Source organism: Sapajus apella, unplaced genomic scaffold, assembly GCF_009761245.1.
Source record: "Sapajus apella isolate SASKATOON/1434 unplaced genomic scaffold, GSC_monkey_1.0 scaffold151, whole genome shotgun sequence".
Lineage (NCBI taxonomy): Eukaryota > Metazoa > Chordata > Mammalia > Primates > Cebidae > Sapajus > Sapajus apella.
Window position 1 is genome coordinate 485,732 of NW_022437091.1, and position 19,008 is coordinate 504,739.

General features: G+C 38.2%; 2 gene segments (V, D, J or C); both read left to right on the forward strand.

Annotated features, from left to right (window-relative positions):
- LOC116541450 overlaps positions 1-19,008 on the forward strand; it is a 544,521-nt gene that overhangs the window by 199,221 nt on the left and 326,292 nt on the right.
- LOC116541470 lies at positions 14,898-17,914 on the forward strand. The segment is given in 2 exon segments: positions 14,898-16,574; positions 17,008-17,914. Coding segments are annotated over 2 exon segments (390 nt in total).

A 19,008-nucleotide genomic window follows, 5' to 3' on the forward strand; every position in this document is an offset into this window, starting at 1 on the left:
GCCATAATTGATTGTCCAGGGCTTTGTATCTGCTCAACCAAATCCCTTGAGGAGGCTCGTATGGAAGACACTAGGAAAAAAGGAAACATGCATACAAAATAAATATTTTTATGGCAGGATCCCTAAAAACTGGCCAGAGAGATGCAATCTTGGTGAAATTGTAGACTGCTGTACTTTGGACCATGTAGAACAGCAGCCTGTTCTGGACCAGATACACTTTTTTTAACCTCCTTGGTTATACTTCACTCTAATCCTTGCCAATTCCAGTCCGGCTTACCATGCTCATGTTCCCTGCAGCTGGGGCTGCTAGTTGGGTCCTACCTATAGTCACATGCCCAACACAATATTTGGTTAACCACAGCAGAGAAAGGAGATATGTGAGGAGACACTGCTACAGATGCTAGGATGTGTAGTTAATCTTGTAGCCACCTAACTAGCTCATGGAAGCTCCAGAAATGAGACTTCAGCTTCTAAATCCCGTATTTCTTTATTCAGTCACCACACCCAATTGTTTTGGTCAAGCACACAAGATTAGTCTTCTGACTCTAATGAGTCATTTTTCTTCCCTACATATTTTCCTTAAAATCCCTCCTATGAATCCTCTGCTGAGGATGCTAAGTGAACCCTGTCACATGTGGCTGCAGGCCTGACACAGTGCCTAAGGCTTAACCTTCCTCTTCTCTTAATTCTGTGCTCTTAACTAAGGTTTTGTCAACCTACCAGAACCAAAACTGGAACACACAAAGTATCTACTCTTTCTTGGTTGTTACCCATTTTAGAGCAAACTGGACACATTCCTCAAAATTTTATCTATCTGAATTCAAAATAAGATTGCCATACTTGGAGTCTTACTCTCAGTGGTTCAATCACTTGTTCATTCAGAAAAAGAAAATATGTCCTGTGCAAAGCTCTTCAGTTGCTTCTAATTGTTTCAAGAAAAACATCCAAGTTCTCTTATATGGATTAAAAAATGTTTCTCCCCATAATTTTTTTATTAAGCCCAAGGTAGATAAAAATGTGGAGACTGTTTTGTAGATATTCATAATATCCATAATGTCATCTTCAAAATCCATGAAGGTCCCAGAGAAAACCCATCCGAACCAAAGTAAATTATCTAATTCCTCAGCCTTGCTATGTTCCTTGGGATTTCTCCTTATTGAATCCAAATTTACTACCATGACTCACAATTTAGCTGAAGCCACAGAATCAATAACTCAGGCACTTGCCAATTCTTCCATCAACAGAGGCCCAATAAAGACTCTAGTTTCTGTGAGACTTTTAACAATTAAATATAAAATTGGCTCAACATTTTTAAAGAAAAAACCCTTAGCTTGCCTTTAGAAGAAAATGGAAGGGAAAATGATGCCCTCCTTCTCACACTGACTAGGAAGGAGATACTTCGATTATGATCTGTGATTTACAATGATAATATGATTTGCAATACTTCTTATGGTTCAGAGAGAATACTGACAAACGTCTTGCATTTCTGATACCAATAGTTCCATTTTAGATGCCATGGAAGATGGCTAGAGATACAATTCCTGCTAGTAAAGAGTGTTGCTTCAACCTTAATAAGTAAAGCTGGATAAATGAAAAAATTATAACTTTGCTTTAACCCATCAGAGACCTGAGATCACGGGGCAAACAAGTAGGCTGGACTCCAATGAAGAAAAGTCTTCTCCAAGGGAAGACAGGCAGCTTATGGACTCGCAGAACTGCAGCAGAGCATAGAAAGAGAAATGCTGCCTGCCATGCAAGCAAGAAAATGAAACTGGGTGAAAGATTGAGTGAGAGCTATCATCAGAATGTAGAACTGCTGGGAGTTGCAGGCAGGGAAGGAGTTTACATTTACTGGTAGGGCCATTTCATAGAAGTTGGAAGAACTAATCAGGGGCAGAGTGGGACAGAGAGAGAGCCCCAGCAAAAGTGTAGGTTTACAAGACATGATCAGCTGCCACTGCAGAAAAGCACAAATCCCAGCATTCTTGCTCAAATCAGCCTCTTGCATGGAGGAAAAGCTTTCAGCTGTTGGGGATGGGGCTCAAGACCTGACAGCACATTCTCTGCTGTAGTGGATCTTAACCCACTCCCCGCTAACCCCCATCCCCACTGCCGCCTCCCCAGAGCACAGGTTAAGATCCACTACAGCAAAGAAGAGTTAAGTAAACAAACCTTTGGGTAACAGACAGGAAACCATTCTGAGCTGAAGACCCTATAACAATACCATTCTCGTTTTGCTACCTGTAAGAAAGAAGCAGAAAACTCTCTCACACAAGACTCATAGAAAAACATGAGTGTTTGTCTGCCACAGGGAGGTAAGGTATAAATGCTGAGAAAACCCTAAATCCAAGATCCAAGCGCATGGGGCCAGTCTAAGATTGAAGCTGGACCACAACAACAGAGATATCCACCTATCCACACGGTGAACCTAGTAAGCACTAAATAGCAAGCAACCGCAATCCATTATTGCTAGAGGAGTGAGGGCTGAGGAAGAGAGAGATCCTCTCTGTGCTGCAGGTTCAGAGACAGCTCAAAGTTGAGGTAGAGTACTCTGAAAAATAAAGACTCATAAATCAACAGTAATTCAAGAAGACAGTTTTTAAGTGGCTCACAAAGCAGTAAGATGGTTTTGGGAAAACTTTTGTATTTAAGGGTAGTCTTACAGACCTTCTACTTTCAGATCCTTTTACTTCCTACATTCTATTCCTGGAGATAACATGGTTGGATACCACTATCAGAGCCATATTAGCCTGAGTGAACCACCATTGTGACTTGCATTATATTATGTTCTCTCAATTATTTATCTCCATGGAGTTTTACCTTAAAAGATGTTCATTCACATACTTTTATTCACTAGGTATAATTCTGAGGAAGCTCATAAAAAGGCATGTTTCTTACTAGTCTTTTGCTTAATATTTTTTGTAGGTTCTGATACAGTAGCAGAATAATATAATCAACTAAACTTTGATTTGTTTATCATATCTATCTAGGTTCATATGCTGCCTCTTTGTGTTCCTTAACTTCTTCGAGTCTTTGAGGATTAATGAAAGAATTGATATAAAATTAAAAGCACAGTGGCTGGCATGTGGTAGGAATTAAGAAGCCACTAATGACAGCTCTTGAAATATGTCATAACCTTTCATTGCCACATTACGACATTGAGTTTATAACAGGGAAAAAAATAAATATTACTGCACAGACTCCAAGAGACTCTGGACTGGGACTGGAGTGCATAATATTTCTTTTCCTTTGCGATGGAGTCTCATACTGTTGCCTGGGCTGGAGTGCAATTGCACGATCTCAGCTCACTGCAACCTCTGCCTCTGGGGTTCAGGCAATTCTCCTGCCTCAGCTTCCTGAGTAGCTGGGATTACAGGTGCACACCACCACACCTGGCTATTTTTGTGTTTTTAGTAGAGTTGGGGTTTCACTATGTTGGTCAGACTGGTCTCGAACTCCTGGCCTTGTGATATGCCTGCCTAGGCCTCCCCAAGTGTTGGGATTGCAGGCGTGTCCCACCGTGCCCATCTGTGCATAACATTTTTACTTGTAACATACATTGCTGAAATCTGGACATCCCAAACTTCCTGCATCTGCTTAGGCTTTTCAATCATGGAAGACCATGGCACGCTGACATGACAAATACCCAGATGCCTAACTTGGAAAACAAACTAAATGAGACCATCTTGGAAAGTGGCATATAGCTCTTTGAGGGGCAGCTTTACATTTACGCTGTCTTCTGATATGTTGAATAAGGGTAGTTTAAATGAGACATCTGCTTTAGTATTTGGCATATTGATATAGGTGAGCTCTTACACTATTAAAGTATATTGGAAAGGATATGGCAAAGAATATGCTGCTAAATCCTTGAAACTCCTTAACACTTCAAACTGGTTGATTTCAATAATAAATTCCAATCATCTCAGGAACTGATTTCCTCAAAAGTATGATTTATAGCCATCTGATTCTGGAGGCATGAGCATGCTCATTCTTTGACGTTAAAGGAGAAACTAGGTGATTAGGGAGAGATGCATGGGCTTGATTCTAGTCAGTAAATAGTTCAGGCAGAAACACTGACATTAATCTGGGACTCTTTATATTGAAAAACAAAAGCCAGCAAAGAAGGTGTAAATATTTTTGACAAAACAATGCTGGTGTTATGATTTCACAAGAAGTAGGTGTGAGTATGTTTTACTAATGAAAAAACACATTCATTCCTCAGGTGGAGTACCATGATTGGACTATCAAGGAAAATTAGCTTTTTAAGTACTAAGTTGTGTGGTTTCATGTACACACATACACAAGTCCTGGCTGTAGTTTTGCTGATACAGAGAAAACAAACTGAAATGGAAGCACTGACAATTTTCACCTATGCTTTACCTTTTTCATGGCATCAGAGCTCACCTTGTCTTGCAAAGTTGTTAATAGTTCAAGCAAAGATCTCATTGATAGCAACTATATGTGCACGACATTAAAAGGGATTCTGATCCGAGCTTTATTTTCCTGTAGAAAGGAGTGCTGTGTCCTGAAGTATGATGGAGCTAGCATGTCAAATATCATGGGCTTAAGAACCAATAAAGAGGAAAAAAAATGAGAGACAAGGAAACAAAAATTGTGATGTGTTATGGATTCTACTGGCCTATCCATTGAAGCCTTATTATATCAGGATCCCCTTTAAATTTATACTGTTCAGAACACAAATTGAAGCTGTCAGTAAAAAAGATCTGTCTACTCTTCCAACAGAGTCTCGTGTATATTTGGCATAAAAATAAAACATGTAAGGTTGTATTTCATTCTTTTGAATGGACGCTCAGATCAAAGTCCCTTTTAATGTCTTGCACACATGTTAGATATCAATGTAATCTTTCTGCCAGCCAGCAGATAATTCCCCAATGTGGATGAAACCTGTTTTAAATAGTACTTCTACTTCAGAAAGTAGTTACTAAAAATCTCTCTGGGAAAAAGTCAGGCACACAATTGTGATGTGTGATGGATTTCCTTGTCTCCCAATTTTTTCTCTCCTTATTGGTTCTTAAACCTGTGATATTTGGTATACGAGCTCCATGGTACTTCAGGACACATCATTCTTTTCCACAGGATAATAAAGCTCAAAGTCTTTTTTAATGTCTTATGCATATATCAGATATCAACGGGATCTTTCTGTCAGTTAGCAGATAATTCCCAATGTGGATGAAGCCTGTTGTAAATAGCACTTCTACGTGAGCCTGAGAGGTGGAGGTTGCAGTGAGCCAAGATCATGCCACTACACTCCAGTCTGGGCGACAGAGTGAGATCCAGTCTCCAAAAAAAAAAAAAAAAAAAAAAAAAAGAGTGCTTTTACTTCAGAAAATAGTTATTAAAATCTCTTTGGGACTAAATTAGGCACACTGCTCTAAATACTTCATTAAATAATAATTTTTCCAATGCCTTTCTAAGTCCATTGTTTCTGGTGTTACTAGATACTTGGTCAATTCTGCACAAATTTACCTAATTTACATCCTGAGATGCTCTACTTTTTCTTTCCAGTAGCCATCAATTATCCCCCAATGTTTTTGTAAATAAATCTATTGCTATATCAAGAAACTGGATGAGGAACTCTATTATAAGTCTGCATGCCAATTCAACCAATTACTCAATAAAGGGAAGCCTTCCAATTGAACTTCATTGCGTGACTGCTTTTGAGCTTCTTTTATTTGAGCATTTTGAGTGTATAAGACTGCTTTAGCCCTTCTACTCCATTCTCATTTCCTTTTCATCTAGTTAAACTTATTGAGAGCCTAAAATAGAAAATTCAACACAGGCAGCCCTAAATCTCCAAAGATTTGTAACTAATGGTAGAACAAGGAAGCAACAATTTTTTTCTCCCCCGAGATGGAGTCTCGCATTGTCGCCCAGGCTGGTGTGTAATAGTGTGATCTCGGTTCACTATAACCTCTGCCTCCCAAGTTCAAGTGATTCTCCTGCCTCAGACTCCTGAGTAGCTGGGACTACAGGCATGGGCCACCACGCCTGGCTAATTTTTTGTATTTTTTAGTAGAGACAGAGTTTCGCTATGTTGGCCAGGCTGGTCTCGAACTCCTGACCTCATGATCCACCCGCCTCAGCCACCCAAAGTGCTGGGATTACAGGTGTGAGCCACTGCACCTGGCCGGAAGCAACAATCTTTATAATGTTTCTTAGAAACACCATCTGGGCTGGGCATGGTGGCTCATGTCTGTAATCCTAGCACTTTAAGAGGCTGAGGTGGGTGGATCACCTGAGGTCAGGAGTTCAAACCCAGCTTGGCCGATATGGCAAAACCCCACCTCTACTAAAAAGAAAATATAAAAATTAGCCAGGTGCAGTGGCACATGCCTGTAATCCCAGCTACTTGGGAGTTTGAGGCAGGAGAATCACTTGGACCCAGGAGGTGGAAGTTGCAGTGAGCTGAGATCATGCTACTTCACTCCAGGCTGGGCAACAGAGCAAAACTCCATCTCAAAACAAAATAAGAAAAATTAAAAAAAAAAGCCATCTGTAAGACAAGGTCAACCAGAAACAGAATAATCCAACGTTGGCCAACATAGCCAAACTCTCTAAGCCATGAGCTCTACCTCTGTCCAATTGATTGGTGCCTAGCTGCTAGAGTTCAGTGATAAAAATGAAATTGAAGGCTATACATTATTTATTTTCTTTGGCTATGAGTTTATCTTTCCTGCTGGATCCAAAATGTCTAATAAAATGAGAGATACAGTCAGTCTAGACTCTGGAACCTGGAAGAATCCCCAAAATTCAAATGAGTAACTCTAATAGTCTCTCTGAAGCCTCTGCATTGTTGCTTCTTAAAACATAAACATTAAAATAGAAATCTGCATCTCTAATAAAATATTTGTTTTTCTCTCCCAGACTTTCTTGAGAGTGAGTCTGGACTGACCATTTTGTGGTAACAGACCATCATTTGTGGCTATTTAAGCACCAGTTCCCTCATATTTATGCTGTCAGTCACTTCCTCAAACCTTCCCATTCAGTATGTTTCAACTTAAGACTCAGAAGGACACACTGATGGTAAGAAATTTCTCAGTGGGTCTGAAGCTCAGCACCAACACTGCTTGTCTTAGAATAGAGCCTTTAGCTTACTAGGACATCAAAGAAGACTGTTACTACATGGCATGAATATCTGCTTGCTTCTTTATTTAAAAAAACTGCAAAAGGCATCAATGGATAACATCCTCTATGTTTTCATTTGAGTCTAGTAAGTAGTCTTCTGTTCTTACTTTGTACTGTCAGGCTTTTTTTTCCCCCTTACATCTACCTTCAACCCTATAAAGAACTACTATAAAACAGAAACTTTAAATGCAAGGCCCATAACTTAATCACCAGAAATATAAACTTTATGACTTTCTGCTAATTTCCAACTTGTGAAGTAACATGCTCTAAGGGATAAGCAGACATGCCAGCTCTCCTTCTAAAGACAGGATGTATGAGCATAGTACATGTTGCCTTGGTAATTAGAGGTCTGCACACAAGAGGGCAGCACTTCATTTTCACATGCAGAGAAATGGAAGATTCAACTCCGTGTTGGGCAGAGCATAGCTCATCTCCTATTGGCTGATAGCCAGGGTAAGAAAGAACAAGAACACACTGAGAATAGAACATGTTCTCCTTTCCAGATAGTATAGATTATTGATGAGTCTAACAGCAAGAAGAATGGAAAAGCCCCTGGGAGCATTATTCAAATTTAGCTGGACTGTAAGTTCAGGGCTTCTGAAGGGGTCCATCACAAGTCTGGGGAAGGAGAGGAGGGTCATCTTAGTTCTCCCTAAGTTTCTGGTAGATACTCTGCAAAGAAGGCATACATTCAGGAAATGATCTAGTAACCCACCGTCCTTGTTTCAGTGGTGATGAGCGGCCAAGAAAAGGATGTGGTACAGAGTTATTCAAATCTAAATGTCTAGGAGAGAGAAATTGCCATTATCAATGACAGTTATACAGATGGGGCTTTGAATTATTTCTCTTGGAACAAGAAGAAAACATGGAAGGCCCCAATCTCCTAATGGAGATTCGTTCAAATGTGAATAGAAGACAGGACAGGAGGCTCACAGTACTGTTGAATAAAAATGCTAAACATGTCTCCCTGCATATTACAGCCACTCTACCAGAAGACTCATTCCTGGGCTCCTGTGTGGCAAGAACACAGAACTCTTCAGGCACCTGCAACCCGTACTCAAACCTGTAGCTTAGAGTCCAGTCACATTTTTTGTCCTCGAAAAGTTTTCGGGTTAGAATAGTTTACCATAATGTGCTTGTTTCTAAACTGAAATGAATGCAGAAATCTAATAATTGTGATTACAAAATCATTATTTTTAAAGTAACTCATGATGAGCTAGTCTAATTTGTACTAACTCCAATGTATTCAAGAGAAGAAGGAGTGGTGTTTTAAACAGATATGCAAATAATAAAGATAACCTCATTGGAGTAGCTGAGGTTGTTTCAGGGAGACCTAAAACTCTTCTGCGTGGCAATCTGCTGGCCTTCAGGAAAAAAAAAAGATTCATTTTTGAAAAAATATATTTTAAAATCATCACACACTCATTATTTAAGTATTTTCATTCTATGTGTGTCTGCATATGCCTTAATTCATATCAGCTTAACATATAAGTGTGTATTCATCATATAACATTTATGTCCATTCTCCTCTGTACAATCCACCTTCATAGTGTGGGTATTCAGTCATAAAAGCTACAATTCAAATAACCACCAGAAGAATTCCTACAAAGATTTTTGCCTTGCAACTGTTCTACATTCAGATAATATTTACCAACTGCCTACTCTGTGCCAGACACTGTTCTTGGTGCTGAACATTGAGCAGGATGAACAGAAAAGAATGACAACATGTAACTCTATTCTGCCTCTCTCCTCCAATGGCTGTCTGCTTACAAGAAATTAACTGGGGAAATGTTTCGATAACAGTGTATATCCCAGAGATCAATGACACCCCCTAGTTTAGGATTTTCCCCAAAGGCACCAATTCTTTCATACTTAATAGGTCTGCATGTACAGTAGCAACAGTGTGATCTTTCTGTTTTTTCCAATGTTCCTTTAAGAAAGGAAGATAATAGTTATTTTAGTCAGCCTGTTAAAAATAGAGAAAAAAGGCCGGGCACAGTGGCTCAAGCCTGTAATCCCAGCAGTTTGGGAGGCCGAGGCGGGCGGATCATGAGGTCAAGAGATTGAGACCATCCTGGCCAACATGGTGAAACCCCGTCTCTACTACAAATACAAAAATTAGCTGGACGTGGTGGCACACACCTGTAGTCCCAGCTATTTGGGAGGCTGAGGCAGGAGAATTGCTTGAAACCAGGAGGCAGAGGTTGCAGTGAGCCGAGATTGTGCCACTGCACTCCAGCCTGGCGCCTGGTGACAGAATAAGACTCTGTCTCAAAACAAAAAAAAAAAAAAAAAAAAGAAAGAGAGAGAAAAAATCCTACCAACTCCCTTATGAGGCAAAAAACAAAATCTGTAGAGTTAAGAGTAGTGAGTCTGGGCATGGTGGCTCATACCTGTAATCCTAGCAGTTTGGGAGGCAGAGGCGGGTAAATCACTTGAGGTCAGGAGTTCGAAACTAGCCTTGCCAACATTGTGAAACCCAGTCTCTACTAAAAATATAAAAATTAGCAGGGCGTGGTGGCACAGACCTATAATCCCAGCCACTTGGGATGCTGAGGCAGGAGAATCACTTGAACCTGGGAGACAGAGGTTGCAGTGAGCCGAGATTGTGCCAATGCACTCCAGCCTGGGAGACAAAGTGAGATTCCATTTCAAAAATAATTTTTTAAAAGTAGTGGAAATATTTTTCACATAGATTATTCTTGGATTTTTGAATAGGAAATAAACATACATGGTATATACAAAAGTAACTTTTCTCCTTACCTCTATCCCCATTATCCCCAACTGCCTAGTATAACCACTGTTACATTGAAATTTTCTTTGAATATTATACATATATATGTTTATATAAAAATGATGTATGTATATATGCTTGTGGGTATACATATATATATATAACATATATATTAATGGTAGCATACCATTCATACTGTTCTGTTACCACGCTTTCTTACTTAAACTATATCATGGGAAACCATCATTGTGAGTACATGAAGACAGCTACCTTATTATTTTTAATCTAAATTTTTAAATACACACAAACTAGGAAGAAATGTATAATGAACTCCCTTGTATCTGTCATTCAGCTTCAACCATCAACTGGCTGTCTTCTCTTTAAAGTTTCAAATTTTGCCATTGCGTGAATATAATACTTTTTATTTAGTTAATCTCTTGTTGATGGACACATTGTGTTCAAATGATTAATTTTGTTTGTATTGTAGCATAGTTCATGTACACTAAGGTACACATATCTTAAGTGTATAGTTCAATGAGTTTTGACAAATGTATATGTCCATAAAACCATCACTGAAACTACAGAACATTTCCCATAATCCTGAAAAATCTCTTATGCTTCCCCCCAGACAACACTTCCACTAAAGTAAGTATTGTTCTTATTTACATAAAACTGTAGGATAGTTTGTTTGTTCTATTTTGATAAATTGAGATATAATTTACATAGCATAAAATTCATGCTTTTGAAGTATACCATTCAGTTATTTTTAATATGGTCACAAATCTGTGCAACCATCACAACTAATTCCAAAACTAATCCCAAACTCATCACACTTCATACCTATTATAAGTCACTCTCATCCCCTCCTCACCACATCAGCCCCTAATAGCCCCTTAATCTGCTTTCTGTCCCTATAGCCTATCCTAAGTATTTCATACAAATGGAATTGTACAATATGTGACCTATCATGTCACATCCTATCGTGTCACATATTGTATGATTCACGTATTCACATATTGTACTGGCTTTTTCACTTAGCGTAACGATTTCAAGGCTGAACATTTGTGTCCAAGTTTTTGTGTGGACATGTGTTTTTAGCACTTTGGATATATACGTACAAATGAAATTGTGGGTCATATAGTAATTTTATGTTTCGCTTTCTGAGGAACTGCCAAACTATTTTTCAATGTGGTTTCACTATTTTACATTAGTGTCGTCAGCATACGAGGATTTCAACTTTTTCACATTCTCATTTGTTATTGTCCATCTTTTTAATTATAGCCATCTTGGTAGCCATATAGTATCCCTCTGGGGTTTTGACTTGCATTTCCCTGATGACTAATAAGGTTAAGCATCTCTTCACGTGCTTACTGACCATTTGTGTACCCACTTTAGAAAATGTCTACTCGAAGGGCACGGTGGCTCATGCCTGTAATCCCAGCACTTTGGGAGGCCGAGGAGGGTGGATCACAAGGTCAAGAGATCGAGATCATCCTGGCCAACATGGTGAAACCCCGTCTCTACTAAAATAGCTGGGTGTGGTGGCATGCACCTGTAGTCCCAGCTACTTCGGGAGGCTGAGGCAGGGGAATTGCTTGAACCCAGGAGGCAGAAGTTGCAGTGAGCCAAGATTGCACCACTGCACTCCAGCCTGGTGCCTGGTGATAGAGAGAGACTCTGTCTCAAAAAAAAGAAAAAAAGAAAACATCTACTCAAATATTTGGGCTTTTATTTTTTATTTTATATTTTATTTTTTATCCCACTTACTGGTATTCAATAAAAGTTGTGTATTTTATTTTTATTTATTTGTTTATTGAGACTAAGTCTCACTCGTGTCATTCACGATCTCTGCTCACTGCAACCTCCACCTCCTGGGTGCAAGCAATTCTCCTGCCTCAGCCTCCCAAGTAACTGGGACTACAGGCACCTGCCACTAACCCGGATAATTTTTGCATTTTTAGTAGAGATGGAGTTTCAACACATTGGCCAGTCTGTTCTCAAACTCCTGACCTAGTGATTCACCGCCTCAGCCTCCCAAAGCACTGGGATTACAGACATGAGCCACCATGCCCAGCTGGGCTGTTTTTAATTGTGTTGTCTTCCTATTAATGAGTAGTAAGAATTCTTTGTATGTTCTGGATATCAGACTTTTATGAGACATGATTTGCAAATAGATGCTCCCATTCTATGGATTATGTTTTTTGCTTTCTTACTAACATTTTTTGAAGCAGAAGAGTTCTAAATTTTGACAAAGTCTATTTATTTTTTTCTTTAGTTGCTGGTGCTTTAGATGTCATATTTTTAAAAAATTGTCTAATCCAAGGTCACAAATAATTATATCTATATTTTCTAAGAATTTCATAGTTTCTGTTTGTACATTGAGGTTGTTGTTCCACTTCAAGTTAATTTTTGAAGGTGATGAGAAGTAGGGATCCAAGTTCATTCATTTGCATGTGAATAAGACATCTGGAGTCCATAACCAAAAGAAAGCTGGGTAGCTATACTATTATTAGCTAAAATTGACATTAAACCAGGAATTATTACTAGAGACACAGAGCAACACATCAAAATGATTAAGAGTACAATCTATTCAGGAATAAATTCTATTTTTATATACACCTAATGGCATAGCTTCAAAATATATCAAACATAAATCAGTAGAGTTGATCAGAATTAAATTGGTAGAATTTATTGATTAAAAGATCAATAAATAATTATACAACCATATTGTCAGTCATTAACCCACATCTCTCAGTAGAAACATATTGAAATCATGACCAACACAATTAATATTCTTTATCTAGCTTACATAGATCGAACACTTACCTCAAAAGAACAGAATATACATGGAATATTTAGCAAAATTGACTGTAATCTGAATCATAAAGTAAGCCTTAATCAATTTCAAAGAACTTAAATCACTCAGAATAGTCATACTCTCTGACCATAAGATATTAAGCAAAAATTCAATAACACAAAGATCATTCCTGTACTTGCTAGATATAAGGTTAATTTTTCAAATGTATTGTCACAGAAAAACACCAAGACAAAACAGAGGCTTGAGGTAGGGTAGATTTTTTTAGTCTCTGAATAGAGCAATGTAACATACTACTTGCAAATTTATTTTCTGTTTGGGGGCAGAAACTTTGGTAGCAGTGGAGTGGGGTGTTGCTGAACAGATACCCAAAAATGTGAAAATGACCTTGGAACCGTGTAACAGGCAGAGGTTGAAATAGTTTGGAGGACTCAGAAGAAGACAGGAAAATGTGGGGAAGTTTGGAGCTTCCTAGAGACTTGTTGAATGGCTTTGACCAAAACGCGGATAATGATATAAACAAATAAGGTCCAGGCTGAGGTAGTCTCAGATGGAGATGATGAACTTGCTGGGGCTACAGCAAAGGTAACTCTTGTTATGTTTTAGCAAAGAGACTGGTGGCATTTAGCCCCCGTCCTAGAGATTTATCCTAGGAACTTTGAAATTGAGAGAGATGATTTAGGGTATCTGCCGCAAGAAATTTCTAAGCGGCAAAGCATTCAAGAGGTGACTTGGGTGCTTTGGAAGGTAATTGAATCATGCAGGTAAGTCTTTCCCATGCTGCTCTCATGATAGTGAATAAATCTCATGAGATCCGATGGTTTTAAAAAGAGGCATTCCCCTGCACAAGCTCTCTCATTTTTTGCCTGCCACTATTCATGTAAGACATGACTTGCTCTTCCTTGTCTTCCACCATGATTGTGAGCCTTCCCCAGCCATGAGAAACTATAAGTTCAATTAAACCTCTTTCTTTGTAAATTGCCCAGTCTCAGGTATGTCTTTATCAGCAGGGTGAAAAAAGACAAATACACTTCATTTAGAATAGTAATCTCCAATTCCATCCACGTTGCTGCAAATGCCATTATTTCATTCTTTTTATGGCTGAGTAGTATTCCACAGTATACATATACTACATTTCTTTATCCTGTCATTGATTGATGGGCATTTGGCCTGGTTCCATATTTTTGCAATTGCAAATTGTACTGCTATAAACAGGCATGTGCAAGTATCTTTTTTGGCACAACAGCTTATTCTCTGGGTAAATATCTAGTAGTGGGATTGCTGTATCAAATGGTAGATCTACTTTTAGTTCTTTAAGGAATCTCCACACTGTTTTTCATAATGATTGTACTAGATTACATTCCTATCAACAGTGTAAAAGTGTTCCCTTTTCACTGCATCCATGCCAACTGGGTTTTTGTTATTATTATTTTATTATGGCCTTTATTGCAAGAGTGAAGTGGTATCACATTGTGGTTTTGATTTGCATTTCCCTGATAAATAATGCTGTTGAGCATTTCCACATGCTTGTTGGCCATTTGCACATCCTCTTTTGAGAAATGTCTATTCATGTCCTTAGCCCACTTTTTGATGGGATTATTATTTTTTTTCTTGCTGATTTGAGTTCTTGAGTTAGATTCTGGTTATTAGTCCTTTGTCAGATGTATAGATTGTGAAGATTTTCTCCCACTCTGCGGGTTGTCTGTTAACTCTGCTGATTATATCTTTTGCTGTGCAGAAGCTTTTTAGTTTAATTAAGTCCTATCTATATATCTTTGTTTTTGTGTTGCTTTTGGGTTCTTGGTCACAAAGTCTTTGCCTAAGCCAGTGTCTAGAAAGGTTTTTCTGATGGTGTCTTCTAAAACTGTTATGGTTTTAGGTCCTAGATTCAAGTCCTTGATCCATCTTGAGTTGATTTTTGTATAAGATAAGAGATGAGGATCCAGTTTCATTCTTCTACATGTGGCTTGCCAGTTATCCTATTTGTTGAATAGGGTGTCCTTTCCCCACATTATATTTTTGTTTGCTTTGTCAAAGATCAGTTGGCTGTAGCATTTGTCTTTATTTCTGGGTTCTCTATTCTATTCCATTGGTCTATGTGCCTTTTTTTATACCAGTACCATGCTGTTTTGGTGACTGTGGTATTATATTATAGCTTGAAATACAGTAGTATAATGCTTCCAGGCTTTGTTCTTTTTGCTTAGTCTTGCTTTGGCAATGTGGGCTCTTTTTTGGCTCCTTATGAATTTTACAAAATAATTATAAAACCCCAAAGTGACTGAAAATAATTTGATCTCTTAGAGAATTACAGTAGGAAGCTCTTTGCTGAGGCTTGCCACTAGAGGGAAGTAGCACATCCAAAATAAGCTATCTTTAGACCTGAAACACAAACACTGAAAGATTGCTAACTGATTTGGTTCCTAGTTCTATGTAAATGAGTTCACATATACAGTCACAAGAGGGAGCTGTTACAGCTGCAAATACAAGCCCTTTCCAGGGTGAGAGAGGTTGTCATTGAGTTGTACAAGGAATTTATGTTCATTCTTTTCATCACCTTGTACTTTATTATCTCTTTTTGAGTGTGTGCATAGCTTCAAAGACAAGGGTAAGCCCCTTCCCAAATGCAAAGCAGAAGTGACACTGAACGGGAAAAACAGAGAGGTGATTAATATATAGCTCAATTTTAAATGGTGAAGTATTTGTTGCTATAATGGACTGTCAATTTTAGTTATTGTAGTAGAGATAATGAGTAATTTTATTCCTTCCCATTTCTTTAATAAGCACTTTTGAGAATAACTAGAGAAACCCCTTCATGGTTACTTCTACCTCTCTTATCAAATGGCATCATTTCATTTCCCTCTCCAAATCTCTTCCCATTCTCCCCTTTTCCCTAGTGTCTTCAATGCATGCAACTCTTAGGCATCATGAAGATGAGAAAACATGTTAAGGAGGAGCTCAAGTGGCATAGAAATCGGGACCATTCAAGCCATTGGCTCCTGTCTCAAAATCAGAGGCACCAGCAATGTTTATCTGGAAAACACTTAGAACATCATTCTAGGAGCCAGTGTGGGAGACCTGAGTACCAGGAAACTTGGCTTTAACCTGAGCTCTAACTTTCTTTCCTTTCACGCTTAGCACAGCAATATTATACAACTACAAAATTATTTTTGTTATATATGTTGCAAGTAACTTCTTTCATTGTGTTATTTTATTTTCAATTTTGCTTATGGTAATTTTTTTTTTTACCAGAAAGAAGTTTCTAACTTTTGAAATTAAATTGTATACTATTGCTTCTAAGACTTACCCTAAAGATGTGGATTGAAATTTTCTTCTTTCTCTTACAGCACAGGGCTCACATAGACTTCTTGGAATAAAGGGCATTTCTTACCAGCTCAATGGATTGTCAAACCACCAATTAATAGTGGGTTTTGTCTTTACCATAGTAAGGGATGGGTAATCCCACTGTGTTTTACTCCTTTAGATGTAGCCTACTTGAATTTCAACCTTGAAAATGATCTCAATGGAAACTTTCTGAATTAAAGGTAGATTTAGGGAAAATATTTTTCCTCCCTTTTTAAAGTCTTGGGGTTTTTTAATTAATAAATAATAATTGTATTTTATCTTCTTTTAAAATTTATGTTTAAACCTGGGGGTAGGCTAAACCTAACCAGGAAGCTGCTCTATCTTTAACTGACAATTGATGGGGAGCACTCAGATTGAAACTTGCCTGGTGTGGGATGTGCTGTGGCTGCTGCTTTGTTTCCTGGGGCCTCCCCTGACCTAGTATCTGGCACAGATTCTGAGTTCTGGGGCCTGGAACTTCAGTGTGCACTTGAACAATGAAGCTGGTGACAAGCATTACCGTATTCCTATCTTTGGGTAAGTGTTCTGGGCCTAAGAAAGGGTAGTTTTGTGGCTGATGATGAAGGAGAGTTGTCTGCTGTCTCCACATTTTCCACCATGATTTACCAATTGCTGGAAAGAATTTGTGTCTGTGTTTCTCGAGGGTGTCTGAGTGTCAGTGTGAGGGGCTGGTCATATCCACTACTCACAGAAGATTCCCCGGGTCTCACAGTTTCTCAGGCTGTAAGGAGTTTTAGGTTCACTGAGCTCAAGGGTCATGGAAGATGGGAAATTTATTTTGGCCTTGTGGCTCTGGTAGCTCAGGAACAAATAAATACCAGTAATATTTCATTTGTCCTGTGCAACATACATAAAAATACTCAAGTATGGAATAGGGCAGGTAAGACAGTTCCGGAGTAAGCCAAGAATTGATGATCCAGAGCTAATTTGCTATTTTTCAACCCCATAGGTATTATGGGTGATGCTAAGACCACACAGCCAAATTCAATGGAAAGTAATGAAGAACAGCCCGTACATTTGCCTTGTAACCACTCCACAATGAGTGGAGATGATTACATACACTGGTATCGACAGCTTCCCTCCAAGGGTCCAGAGTACGTGATTCATGGTCTAAAAAGCAATGTGAACAGAATGGCCTCTCTGACAATCGCAGAAGACAAAAAGTCCAATACCTTGATCCTGCACCGTGCTGCCTTGAGAGACGCTGCTGTGTACTACTGCATCTTGAGAGACCACAGTGGAACATATGGGGCTGCACCTGTGCAATATCTCCCTGATTGTGGAAGAGAAGGCATCTAACAAGGCCACTGCACAAGAAGGATCAGAAGTTTAATAGAGGAATAAGAAAATTTAAAAAGAAAAGGGAAAAGAAGTAAAGAGGAGGTGGTAAGGAAATCAATAAGAGGATTAAAGGAATGAAGAAACTGAGAACAGTTGAGAAGTACTGAAGAAAGGATTGAGAAGCTTGGTGAAGAGATGGAGAATCATAATTGGAATCTTGCAATCAAGAAGAAAGGAAATAAGAATTTTCCAGGACACTTTCTTTTAATCAACTCTTGCTTTCCATGTAGATCTCACTACAAAAGATGAGAACAACCATTTGGTTGTCCCAAAGCGTTTCTTCATCTAGCCCCGGGGAAGTGCCTGGGCTTTGAATATTACATCATATTAGTCCTTCCAACCTCTCAAAAATTGAAATAAATTTCAGAAATTGATTCAGTTTTCCTTGTTACTTATCCATAGCACACACTCTTGGGATATAGATGATTTCTGGAAGGGAGCAAGAAATTGAATATTGATTTCTTTTTTAAAATCTATGTTGAATATCTTTATTATTACACAAAAATACACAAATCTTTTTTCATTGTAAAAGATTCAAGCTATTAAATATGTGGAGTAAAACCTTAAAGACTCAAACTGTCTGTTTCCATCTCCATCCCATTTTCTCTTCACTTCCTACAGTAACCCATTTGACAGTTTGGAGTATGTCCTGACGATCATACTCATTTTCATTTACATGGATACTCACGTAAATATCTGCCCCATTTTCTTACATCAGTTGGATCATACCATGTGTATTTGTCTGAAACTTGATTTATTTTTATTTAAAAATAATTTTTTGAAGGTGTGTTCATACCAGGATATATGTGTGTGTATGTGTATATGAACTGACCTTATTCTTTTCAATATCTACAAACATTTGCAGTATAGTTGTATAATTTTATTTACTTCACCTATATCATCTCTACATATTAAATATATATGACATATATATACACACACGTGTGTGTGTGTGTGTGTGTGTGTGTGTGTGTACATATTCCTTATAGAGTCCTAGAAGTGGAATTACTGGGTCAAAAGATATGCCTATTTTATATTTTTATAGATATTGAAAAGTTGCATTCCAAAATGGCTTTAACAATTTAACCTAAGATCAGGAACATGGCAAAAATATCTAATCTCACCACTTCTATTCAACATTGTCATAGAGAATCTAACCAATGCAATGAGGCAAAAGGAAAAAGGAAACCAGGCTTTACCTATTACAGACTTGTGAATTTTTCTTTTTTGGAGGATGGAGCATGAGGGTTGGTATGCTATTTGAATCTTGCCCATAGACCTAATCTGGAGTTTGCCTTTACTTCTGATACTTCTGTTCAATTTGTTTTCAAAAAATTAGAAGCTTTTTTTGGAATAATTTTAGGAGTCATTCCACAAAACTTCTTCTAATACTGTTATGAGTAAATAGTAATCAATATATTCACCCAACAAATTAAATCCTTAATCTGTGCCAAATCCTATGTTGTACAATGAATAATATGGGCTTTGGGAAATGCCTTCAAACATGGGAAGAACAAGATACCACGGAAAACAAAAGAAATATAATAATTGAGAAAACCACACAGAAATAATTCTAAAAACCTCAAAGTGACTGAAAATAATTCTATCT